We start from the raw sequence: 12,873 nt of genomic DNA on the forward strand, positions 1-12,873 counted from the left end.
TCAGATGTTAAAGGTTCTTTATGGTTATGGAACACAAAAAGGTTCTTCTATGGCATCGTGAAGCACCTTTATTTTTAAGAGTGTAGCCTCAAAAAGTGAGTATAAGGTTCTTTTATGAATCTTTGCTAATCGTCTTTTCTAATAACGTGCTAGTTAGCAAGTTTCGTGGCTAAACAGTCTCATGAGAACGGCTCGTCACCCACGGAAGAAAGGGGCGGGGTCAGCAGAGCTCATTAGCATTTAAAGAAACATGCACTAAAACAGCTTGCTGAAAACAGAGCTGATTTTGACAAGGTAAAAATTTGTTTTTTACACTACTATTGAGAAATTTTAACCAAAGTATGTTATAGACTTTTCATTAAGACCCTAAAGAATCATATCAACTTGTGGAAAATGGGCAGCCGATGACTCCTTTAAGTTAAACCAACTATATATAGAGTGTTCTGTTTTCTATTGAAATCACAAACATGTTTACTACACTAAAATACACTTTAATACAAGATACTATTATAGTTTCTTTATATTTTGAATTAGATTTGATCATTTATATTTTCTGCTTTCATATTACTTTTAAGTATATTTTTTAAAGGTATGTTTTGTAATTTTGTTATATGAATTGCCATTTTTTAAATTCGTTTTGTTGTTTTCAAATATGTCTGTCTAAGTTTTTATAATTTTTAGTGCTGTCAATCGATTAATCGCATCCAAAATAAAGGTTTTTGTTTGCATAATATATGAAGTGTAGTGTTCTGTGTATATTTATTATGTATATATAAATACACACACATACAGTATATATTTTGAAAATATTTATATGTATTTACATGTCTATATTTATATTCATATAAATTATATTCTAAATATATTTAATATATATAAAAACATTTTTTTCTGAAATATATACATGCATGTGTGTTTATTTGTAAACAAAAACTTTTATTTTGGATGTGATTAATCACGATTAATCGCGATTAATCGTTTGACAGCACTAATCATTTTTAATTTCAGTACATCAAGCTAAATTAAAAGAAAATTATAAACGTTGCCCTGGAAACTAGTTGAAAGAAACATTCATTCAACATTTACTTTATTTCAAGCAACAACATTTTTTTTTTTTTTTGTTTTAATTTAATTTCTATTAAGAATTGTATTTGAATAATCTGTAATCACACATTTAACACAGATGCAATCTAGTACATTTAAAATATGAACTTAATTAAATGTAATATCAAATAATATTTTGTTTCATTAATATTATATTATCTTAAAAATATACTTTAAAGATTCGAAGTTCACTACAAGTGCACATTTCTTTTACACACATCCATGAGTACAAGATGACTCTTGAGCAATATTTTTGATCCATTCTCCCGTAAGAGAAAGATTGTAAATTTTTAAATCAGCTAAAAGTGACGTTTTCGTCACTGTTTCGGAGAATCCTAAGAGACAGACTGGGACTAAAAGTCATTAATCTTCCGTTTTGGATTTTCCAGCAGGATTTTACCTCTGTGCAGCAGCCACTCGCTGACGGCCTCCGTCACGTCGAACGACAGCCACTCGCCCTCCGTGCGGGTGCGCACCACCTTGCTGTCAATGTAGCGTTGCGTGGGGGACGTGAGGTCCTTGTGACCTAAAATCTACAGAAACAGGACAGGCATCAGCATGGGTCAAGCACAGACCGCAAACGTGCCCGTCTAGAGCGGCACCCTGTCCAGCGCCTCAGCAGCGGCTCCCTTGCTGCCATTGGACGCTCCCTGATTGATTAACCAGGTCTGGGAAATGCTTGGCGAGGCTGCGGTGGCGGAAACAGATGCTGGACAGGGTGCACTGTTATTCCTCTGTTTACGTTGGACAGCACAGCTCTTAATGCGTAAAACACTGCTTCAGCTGCAGCGGCTCAGCTTCCCTCCATCAGGCCACGTTGGTGAACGTAGGATGGAGAGGCTCAGACGGAGGCCAAAAAGGAGATTGTTAATTGTAGGGTTGTTAGGCTGGAGCTACAGGGGTCTGCTGCCGCTTTTGGGCCAGTTTGGAGTCTAGTTACACAACTGCTGATACAGAGATAAATCTCCACACAGACCAGCAGTAACGCTTGATTGGTTTAACAGGAGGGATATGAGGGATCTATTCATTTAGTACGGATTAAAATACAATACAATTTTGTTGAAAGAAATGACTACTTTAATTCATCAAGGATGCATTTATAAGACCTTTATAATGTTACAAAAGATTTCTAAATAAATGCTGTTCTTTTGAACTTTCTATTCATCAAAAAATCCTGAATAATAAAATGTATCATGGTCTCCACAAAAAATATGAAGTAGCGGTTTTCAACATTGATAAGAATCAGAAATGTTTCTTGAGCAGATTTCTGAAGGATCATGTGACACTGAAGACTGGAGTAATGATGCTGAAAAGTATTTATGAATTGTAATATTATTTCAATATTTTTTATTAATTTTTTTATTATTATTATTTACAGTGTTTACTGTCATTTTGATCAAATAAATGCAGCATTTGTAAGCAGAAAATACTTTGAAAAATCTTTCTTTTGAACGGTCGTGTTCATAAAAAAAAGCTATTTGTACAACGAATTAGAAACACATCTTCTGTGATGAATGAACATGCTTTTCATTTCTGAATTAATATTGATTTTGAAATTTTGGTGAATAGATTCACTATTTTTGACTCCCTTCTTTAATCAGCCAATGTAACACCTACATTAATGTGTCATATTGCACTATATTTTCAGTACTGAAGTTCACTTTAATTATAACGACTGCATGATCCTGACCAGGATCATTAACATGAGTAATACAAATGGAAGCGGATCAACCTCTCCCTTCCCTGCAAGCTCCTTTTAAACCCTCCCTAAGACATTCACCATCTCTGTGTTAGTGGGCCAGTGTTTACTGCACCTGTCATGACGGACCTGACACATGAACAGAAAGGAGGGGAGCCTCCGGAAACGGAGAGGCAGGTGGGAGACGCTAGGATTTTATTTAGCCCTCGAGACCCTCCGGACTCTAAATCACCAAACAGCATTCCACACTCACGTCTCTCCACACACACATAAAACTCCGCTGATCGATGGGCCGGAGCCCTACAGCACCCTTAAGATAAATAAATGAACATACGAGGACAGAGGAGGAGGAGAGAGGTTAAAAAGTGCATGTGTGGGCGTTTTCACACCGCGTACACAAGCCTGTTTGATGTCACTGTTTGCTTCGTTTTCTGAACTTGAGTGTGTATTAGTGAACCGCAACTGAGTACAAGTGGCCTTAGTTACTTTACTGGTTTTCTTTCAATTAGCACAACTTTTGTATCTCTGTTTGGAACTGATTGATCATTGATCTGAGCTCATGCGTTTCAGTTTTGAGTGAACATTGCCAAAATTATCCACAAATAATGCTTTTTTTAGGTAAAGGATTTTCAACACAGCACAGCAGTTTCTGGAGTTCTCAGTTATGTTTCTTTCATGTATCAGTTTCTTTCAGCTGTATTCGTTTCGCATAAATACTATTGCATACATAAAAACAAGTGTTCACATACATTGAATATAGGGTTATAATGTGAATATTTCGTCTTGGATATCTGTGATGAGAAATGTTTGCGTTCTTAATGAAATTTCTGAATTTTGATTGCAGACTTTATCTTGGCAAATCTGGTGTAAATGTATAAAATAGCGTAAAATAAAGTACATTTTTAGGCATAAATTTTAACAGCACTGGAACTGGCATGTTGTCCTCTTGAATAATTACCTAGTCTATGGTATTAGCTGTTTCTAGCATTGATGACGTAAAAATATAAAGTAGTTTGAATCCAAATGGAAAACTGTCACAAGAGATCTACCAAGGAAATTAACCAAGTGTGAAAACAGCAGTGGATGAAGTCAAAGGACTCACCTGGTAAAGCTCAATCCGCTGCTCAGACACACGGGCCTTTGAGTTCTGCAGCCTGAAGATCCTGAGCTCTGCCTTCACCAGGTTCGAGGCGTTCTTCTCCATGGAGCTCATGTCAAACCTGAGCCTCCTGAAGTACGGGTTGTAATGTGTTGGAGAGATGACATCTGGAACAAACAGTGAGCAGTGTTACTGTCCTGCTAAGTAAGACACTTTATGTACCTGCATGTGTGCAAAGAATCCAATCCCTCTGCCAGTCCAGCACACCATTATTTAGTTATTTTGTATATACGGTGCCCTCCACTAATATTGGCACCCTTGCTACATATGAGCAAAGGCAGCTGTGAAAATAAATCTGCATCATTTATCCTTTTGATCTTTCCTTCAAAAACTTCACAAAATCCTAACATTTCATTAAAGTAAAACAATGGAACGTGGGGGGAAATCTCATTGTGAAATAAATGTTTTTCTCTAGTTCACGTTGGCCACAATTATTGGCACTCAGTTATTGCAATGTCCTTCTCCCAAGAGTTTTCTTCTATACTGACGGAGGAGTTTGGAGAACACACCATTCCTTCATCCAGAACCTCTCCAGATCCTTCAGATTCACAGCTCCATGTTGGTGCTTCTCCTCTTCTGTTCACTCCACTCATTTTCTACAGGGTTCGGGCCAGGGAACTGGACGGCCAAAGCTTGGTTTTGTTCTCAATTACACATTTTTTGTGTTGATTTTGATGTTTGTTTTGGATCATTGTCCTGTTGGAAGATCCGACCTCAGCTTCTAGCATGGACAGCCAGTTTTTGATTTTTTATCTGTTGGTATTTGGTAGAATCCATGATGCCATGCATCTGAACAAGACGTCCAGGACCTCCGGCAGAAAAATAGGCCCACGACACTAAAGATCCAGCAGTATATTGAACCATGGACATGAGGTATTATTTTTTTATCCCTGTTTGCACCAAACCCATCTGGTGGGTTTGTTGCCAAAAAGCTCTTTTTTTAGTTTCATCTGATCATAGAAGCCAGGGCCATTTGAAGTTCCAGTCATGTCTGACAGACAGCTGAATATGCTGGAGTTTGTTTCTGGATGAGTGAGGAGATTTTTTCTTGAAAGACTCCCGAACAACATGTGGTGATGTAGGGGCTGTTTGAATTTTTTTTTAGGCTTTCTGACCCCAAGACTCAACTAATCTCTGCGATTCTCCAGCTGTGATCCTAGGAGAGTCTTCGGCCACTCAAAGTCTGCATTAGGACGATCTAGACACATGTCCTCTTCCAGGCAGATTTGTAACATCTTTAGTTGATTGGAATTTAATTATTGCCCTGATAGTGGAAATGGGGATTTTCAATGTTTAAGAATCCATGTATCATTCGTTCGTTTGTTTTTTGATTTAATATTGAAAGTAGAAATATGAAGAAAAAAAAAACAGCTCCTTTTCACGAGAATTCATGAGAATTCAGCTTAAATTTTAGTTTTTCTTTCAGGGATAGAATATTCGATTTCTACACATGGGCGGGAATTTAACGCCCCCTGCTGATTGGTCAGCCGAAGACCAAACCGTGCCGTCATCAGTTCTTTCGCAGTTTCATGCAGCAGAATAATAGTCCTCCACTGCAGCAGTTGCACAGATTCTTAATGCATTTATTGCAACTACATTTAATCTTTTTTCATCAAACAAACAGACTAATAAATAGCTCGACACAACTCATAGAGCCTACACAGGGCTTTCTTCTGTGTAGATATAAATTATATTCTTTGCATCAGCCGGGCATGGCAGGGTATGATGGCTGTCATAGCCTACCCTGCTCGCCCAGTAAGTCTGTTTGTTTAATTAAGAAATTAATTAATTTATTCGTTTCAAAATAAATATTTTAAACACTAAGACAAAAAGGAAAGAATAATAAAATGGCTTGGGTATATATATAGGCCTAAGGTTCACACAAGAACTTTCATTCTGACTGACAACCGGAGAACAACAGATATTAAATAGCCTACTCTTAGAGTTTTACAGTATAATGTATTCTTGTGTTTTATCAAAATTGATTAAAATTGATATCTCAAAAGGATATGCGCTTGTGCGTGTAATGAGCTGCTGCACACTCACACACAAGACTGCAATGCAAGTTTTCATAAAATAGCCTATAATAACTTGCCATTTCGTTTTGTTTCTCACCAAACCCACAGTATACCTTAAAAAAAATAATGTTTAATTCAATGTGCAACTTCCCTTTTCTTTTTAATTATTTGTGAAATTTACTAGCACTCGAAGCGTTTAAACTATTTTAAACTTTTGTTGTGTAAATCAGACTCTTGCAGAGGCAGTGAGCACTGCTGCAGCGATGTAACTTTTTACGTGCGAGCCCTCGTACACTGAGAGTGTTATGAAACAATAGCGGGACACATCCCAGGGGCCGGGCCGTCACGCGAGGGTCAGCTGCAGTACAGAGCCTCTCCATATGGTTCCTGAGTGAACCCAGTAGCCCAGCACTCACACAGTACTCTAAACCATGTGTGAATGTCATGTGCTTTGACAGGCCCCGTAAACACACACACACACACACACACACACCGCGAGTGTGCTGAGAACCATGTGTGCTACAGCGAGATGAGAGCGACACTCCGCACAGTAGCTCAACAAATTAACAAAGACAAACAAAGCCACATGCACAACTGTGTAAGCGAGCTCCTGACGGGCCGCCATGACACTGCATGAATTACAACTGCATGATGCCGCGTGACACACAGCGATACACTCAGTTTCCTCAAAATCACCCTGCAACCGTGTGTAACTAATGTGTTTTTAATATGAGCTTTGCATGTTCCCCATATGGGGGATTTTTTTTTTTTCCTGGCCAAAATATTTTTGAAATATGTGACCCTGGAGCAAAAACCAGTCTTAAGTCGCTGGGGTATATTTGTAGCAATAGCCAAAAATACATTGTATGGGTCAAAATTATTGATTTTCCTTTTATGCCAAAAATCATTAGGACATTAAGTAAAGATCATGTTCCATAAAGATATTTTGTAAATTTCCTACTGTAAATATATCAAGACATAATTTTTGATTAGTAATAAGCATTGCTAAGAACTTCATTTGGACAACTTTAAAGGCGATTTTCTTAATATTTAGATTTTTTTGCACCCTCAGATTCCAGATATTCAAATAGTTGTATCTCGGACAAATATTGTCCTATCCTAACAAACCACACATCAATGGAAAGCTTATTTATTCAGCTTTCAGATGATGTATAAATCTCCATTTCGAAAAAATGTACCCCTTATGACAGGTTTTGTGGTCCAGGGTCACATATATGCTAAATTTATGTTGTAGTGAAGTTCAATGAAATGAAAATGGAAAATATATTTAATTTCATTCTTCATATACAAAAATATATTTCAAAATGTATTTCAGGGCAAGAAAATGCAATGTAAATGTCAATGGAATAGCCTAGAGTTTATATTTTTAAATATATTTATAATTTTAAAATATTTCTTTCAAAAATACACAAAAAATGGCCAAAAATATTTTGTTAGAAAATATATATTAATATAAATATATTTTTAAATATATTGTATATTTTGATATATACACATATACACATATGTGTGTGAGTGTATGAGGCCTGAAGCTCTAAACGGAGCCTGAGCATTGCACAGAAGTCAGGGATTACAGAGGCTCAACGGTTTGTTTAATAAGCCTACGCAAGCAGGACGTCCGTCCACATGAGACGGAAAGAAGAAAACATTGGGCAGCTGCCGTGACTATAAGAGCAATCAGGGCTTTGAAGGAAAACTGTGAATTTTCACTTTAAGAGAAGTAACTTTATTACAGGGCTTTCTGGAGTATTTTATTCTGAATGGTCATTCGCAGTATTTTGTCATCAGATATTTTTGTAATTGTATAATTGACCATTACGCCAAGCAAAGTCTCACTCTGCAGTGTTTTCTTATAATCAATATTTAATGCATAATAACGGTGTACCAAGTGAATGTGAAAGTATGTGAATGGTCGTGCCCAGCTTGCCACAATGCAACTGTTAGAGTTAGTTTTTTGGGGCACCGCTTAATAGTTCTAGGTGGTTGCAAAGGGTCTTTTGAATGAGCAGTGTTGGGAAGGTTATTTTGGAAATCTAATAAGTTACAGATTACAAGTTACCCTATCTAAAATGTAATACGTAGTGTAACTATTTCAATTACTTTATTAAAGGGGTCATATGATGCTGCTAAAAAGAACATTATTTTGTGTATTTGGTGTAATGAAATGTGTTTATGCGGTTTAACGTTCAAAAAACACATTATTTTCTACATACTGTACATTATTGTTTCTCCTCTATGCCCCCCGCCTTTCTGAAACGTGTCGATTTTTACAAAGCTCATCGGTCTGAAAAAGATGTGCTCTGATTGGCCAGCTATCCAGTGCGTTGTGATTGGCCGAATTCCTCAAGCGTGTGACAGAAATGTTACGTCCCTTACCGTACTGTGATGCCTGCGGCAACCACAAGTGACGATCCCGGGCTGGACTCTGCTTCGTCCACGGTGAAAGCCGATCCGGCGATCGACAGCGCGAAGTTGTTCTATTTCCTCAGCGACCAGCACGGATCAGCTCCAGGCATGACGAAGCGATATCGTCCTCTTTTGGAAGACCAAACAAAGTAGTTTCGCTTTCACAACGAAACACACAGTGCCTTCACGACATGGTGGCGGCAACAACAATACTACAGCGAGAATAAAAGTGACACCTTCTTTCTTTGTGTGCACATTTGGGTGGCGTTATGCAAATCTTCCCACGTGTTAGAACCGAGGCGTTCTAGGTAGGCGTGGCTGACTCCTTAATCATTTTCAAACATGTAAAGCAGGCTGGGTTAACCTTACTGTACTCAACACTGATTACTGTCACTTTCAAAATCCTTCATCACTTGAATTAAGATTAGAATAATTACATTTTAAAGCACAGCCACCACAAACTAAGACTTACTCATTCTGAGGATAAAAACAGATTTAAAACCATAACAAGAAACAGTTTAGTAGCTATGATACTGTTTTTGAAATCAAATCTTTGCACAGACAGGAAACACTGGCATCTAACAATGCATTGGAAAAACCAGTTAATCTAAAAAAATAAAGCATGTGCATAAATCCAAATAGGAAACAAAACAGTTATCTAATAAGCATGTGTTCTATTAGGTGTCCTAAACTCCTGAAACATTCACGCCTCATTTTAGGGCAGTCAGTCCAATCAATTGAAAGAAATCAATTAAATCTGTATGTGGATGTGTGCGTGTAAAAAATTCAGATACAACCCCCATTTTCATAAGTAACTTTAATTTAATTACACATTTTTATCAGCTACAGTAACAATTAAATTTATTTTGTAATTAAATTACGTAATTTAGTTACATATAACTAGTTACTTCCCAACATTGTAAATGAGTTATACTGATGCTTTTGCCTTAGCTTGGTTCTTAGATTTAGCAGAACTCAGTTCAGTTCAGTTACAGGTGGTACAAAATAAATCAACAAATCCTGTTATTATGTTTGATTTTATTATAAATGTACATATCAGAAGTACAGTAATGTTCAAAAGTTTAGGGTCGGTAAGATTTACTCATTTATTTTGTATGTTCTTGAAATAAGTCTCTTTTGCTAACAAAGGCTATATTTATTTGATCAAAAATACAGTAAAAACAGCAATATTGTGAAATATTATTACATTTTAAAAGAACTGTTTCTATGTGAATATATTATGTAAAATATAATTTCAATCATGACAACTCTCGGAACATTTGGTTACACTTTACTTGAAGGGGTGTGCATAAGACTGACATGACACCTTCATAATCATGACATGACACCTATATAATCATGACATGACACATGTCATGAATATGAAGGTTTTTTATGCATGTTTATGACAACTGTCATTAAGTGTCATTCGCTCAGTTATGTCATTTTTAATGCAAAGATGACATTGTTTGAGATGTCTTTGTTACGGGCTATGGTTAGGGGTAAGGGTAGGGGTAGGGTTAGGTTAGGGGTAGGTCAAATAATGTCATATTTGCATTAAAAATGACATAACTGAGCGAATGACACTTAATGACAGTTGTCATAAACATGCATAAAACCTCCTTCATATTCATGACATGTGTCATGTCATGATTATGAAGGTGTCATGTCAGTCTTATGCACACCCCTTCAAGTAAAGTGTTACCGAACATTTTAGCATGGTGATGGATATGACAATGTTAATGTATTTGGTCTTGGCGGAACAGATCTGCTATGCTGCTGCTGAATTGCTGCTGCTGTTGGTTATTGCTGTAGTTGTAGATTATTGCTGCTGCTGCTGCAAGCAAGTACAGGAACTTGCTACTGCCAATGCATACGGCGATACGGTACCGTGAGTATTTAAGACGTGCTGCTGCTGCACAAATAGCACATAAAATAACCCGTAGCAGATCTATACAGGTGGAGCTGGGGAAGGTGGAGGGTTTCAGAGAACTCTGAAAGCGTGCTGCAGGAATCTCTAGTGAATGCTATCCAACCATATAAATGCAAGGCAGTAAGATCATTGGCTGCATATGCAGCATGAACCAATCAGCTTGTGCCAAGTCGTTTAACTCTCTGAATATCATCAGTTACGTTAACACCCTGTCAGAATGCGCCATCTAGAGTTTCATGACTGAACTATATATTTATTCCGGTGATCAAAGCTGAATTTTCAGCATCATTATTCCAGTCTTCAGTGTCACATGATCCTTCAGGAATTCTAATTCTAATAGTTTTTCTTATTGTTTATTGTTATCAATGCTGAAAACAGTTTCGATGCTTCTTCATATTGTTGTGGAAACCATGATACTTTTTGGTTCTAACTGGTCCGGTAACACTTTCTTTTGACAGTCCAATTTAGACATTCTACTGAGTAACTTTGCAACTGCATGTCAACTAGCAGTCATTAAGAGTATTAGTTGACTGTCTGCTAACACTTTATTTGGATTTTCCCCAACAGACATTCTACTGACTTAAAGTACGTTTGCAAGTACATGCCAACTTATTCTACTAACCCTGACCTGCACTTAACAGTCTACTAATACTCTAATGAGAGTTAGTAACTTACAGTCAGTATAATGTCAAAAAGTTGACTACCAATATAAAGTGTAACAGGGGATTTAAATAGTTTTATGTGTTTGCATAAGTGACAAGGGACAGTTTTCCATTGCCCAAGATCTCAAGCACCAGAAGTCTATCAATCTTTGTAAGGGTTTCTTCTGTTGACCAGCTAAAGAGAAGAGTCAAGTCCAGCGCTCTTCTCTGAAGCTTCCTCCCTCCGGCAGCAGAAAAAGTCACATTTACAATAAGGCAGAGTAAGGCGCAGTGTTTACATCTCGACTGCATGAAAGGCTCTGCTGTGCTGCTACTACACTGGACGCTTTGAGCAGGGTTCACTGAAACCACACTCCACCGAGTTCACACACAAGTGAGCACGCACATACGTATAATGATACTTCTAATCTCTCTACAACACAAGCTCGCTGTCACCCTCAGTCCGCTGGGGAATATGGGCTGAGTTAGGAAGCAAACCGCTGATTTACACAGATTCAGTAGCAGAGCGTCTGTAACCGCTGATTTATACCAACGTGACATAAAAATGATTAGTCGCATGTGGTGCCGCTGTGGTCTGAACAAACTCATCAGAACCACATTAACGTACACAGAGAGACTGTAATTGCACAGAAAATAACAGAATGTGTAAAGACTTCCAAAAGTGATACGTACTGATTATTTCACATAAACAGAGCAGAATAAATAGTTCTGCTCATGAATACATGGTTTAATTTTTCCCAAGTGGCTCCAACGTCAAATTCAAAAATGAGATGTTAATGACCTTGTAAGTGTTTGCAAACTCAGCGATTAGTTCTTTCTCAAAAGTCAGCCAACTAATCAGATTAGAGGAAGTGCTTTGGGTTCACACACTTTGGCCTAAATGTAAGATTTGTGTATTTGAATCGCATGTAAAATGTCCATCCATTTGGATTACACAGTTTTAACATAAAATCATGGCAAAGTTTATTTTACTATTTGATTTTATTTAAATAATCCTATTTTCAAAATGCTTTTAACCAAATTGTAAAACTTTCTATGAAGCCTGTATTTATAATGCATTTTATGGGTATCCTTAATGCATGCATAATGATTTCCAAACAACTTTATAATATGTTGTAGCATCTGACAAACAATCAAAACAAATAACTTTATAATGCATTATAATTATGCATGAATTATAATGCATTATAAATGCAGGCTTCCCAAACTAATTTCTTTATGTTCATTGTGAAAACAAAATTATTCAGTTAAAAAGTTTGAACATGGTTCAAATACGACTAGCTGAAACAACCAACATTCAACCGCAATAATCAAAGCAATACTGAGATTAAAGCTAATTGGATTTATTGTGTATTTTAAAACACATTCAGGTTATTAGTACTACGTATTACAGAAATCTGACCTGTTTCATTTATGCATGATTGACAAATATGCACCACATTAAGTTTATTAGCATGTTTAAATGCATTTTTATGCAATTCAAATACATAAATCTTAACTTTAGGCCTAGTTTTTTGTTTGAGCGGAGCTTGTGTGATTATTTGTGTAAAATTAGCACGTATGACCTGACTTTACAAGCGCTTTAATAGGCAAAGCTAACACTCTCAGCTGGGTGTGTTTTCTTTTTGATCACACAATGAAAATATCTCACAAGGGCTTATTATTCCCATCTAAGGAATTTTACAAGCTTACATAAGCTCGTTGATAGCACCTTATTACCAAGTGCACAAAAAATGATGTAATATAAAATAATGTAACCGTTTTTCAATAAAAAAAGTGATAACGCTGGAAAAAAATAGTCAGATGTGCTGCTGAAACTGAACTGGTTGAACTCGATACGAAGCGCACACAAAGAGCAATAGCCTTCTCGC

At 36.9% G+C, this 12,873-nt stretch overlaps 1 protein-coding gene across 2 annotated transcripts in view; it reads right to left on the reverse strand.

The window, feature by feature from the left end:
• LOC107598937 (transforming growth factor beta-2-like) overlaps positions 1 to 12,873 on the reverse strand; it is a 44,227-nt gene that overhangs the window by 11,560 nt on the left and 19,794 nt on the right. For both annotated transcript variants that reach the window (XR_001610614.1, XM_016290380.1), the window contains exons 2-3: positions 3,906 to 4,069; positions 1,505 to 1,637 (exon numbers count right to left, since the gene is read on the reverse strand). Coding sequence is in view for 1 of the 2 variants with exons in the window: in XM_016290380.1 (XP_016145866.1) it covers positions 1,505 to 1,637; positions 3,906 to 4,069 (297 nt within the window). In the remaining variant the exon portion in view is untranslated. The remainder of the gene's footprint in view (positions 1 to 1,504; positions 1,638 to 3,905; positions 4,070 to 12,873) is intronic.

Source organism: Sinocyclocheilus grahami, unplaced genomic scaffold, assembly GCF_001515645.1.
Source record: "Sinocyclocheilus grahami isolate Dianchi unplaced genomic scaffold, SAMN03320097.WGS_v1.1 scaffold258.1, whole genome shotgun sequence".
In the NCBI taxonomy this organism is placed as follows: Eukaryota; Metazoa; Chordata; class Actinopteri; order Cypriniformes; family Cyprinidae; genus Sinocyclocheilus; species Sinocyclocheilus grahami.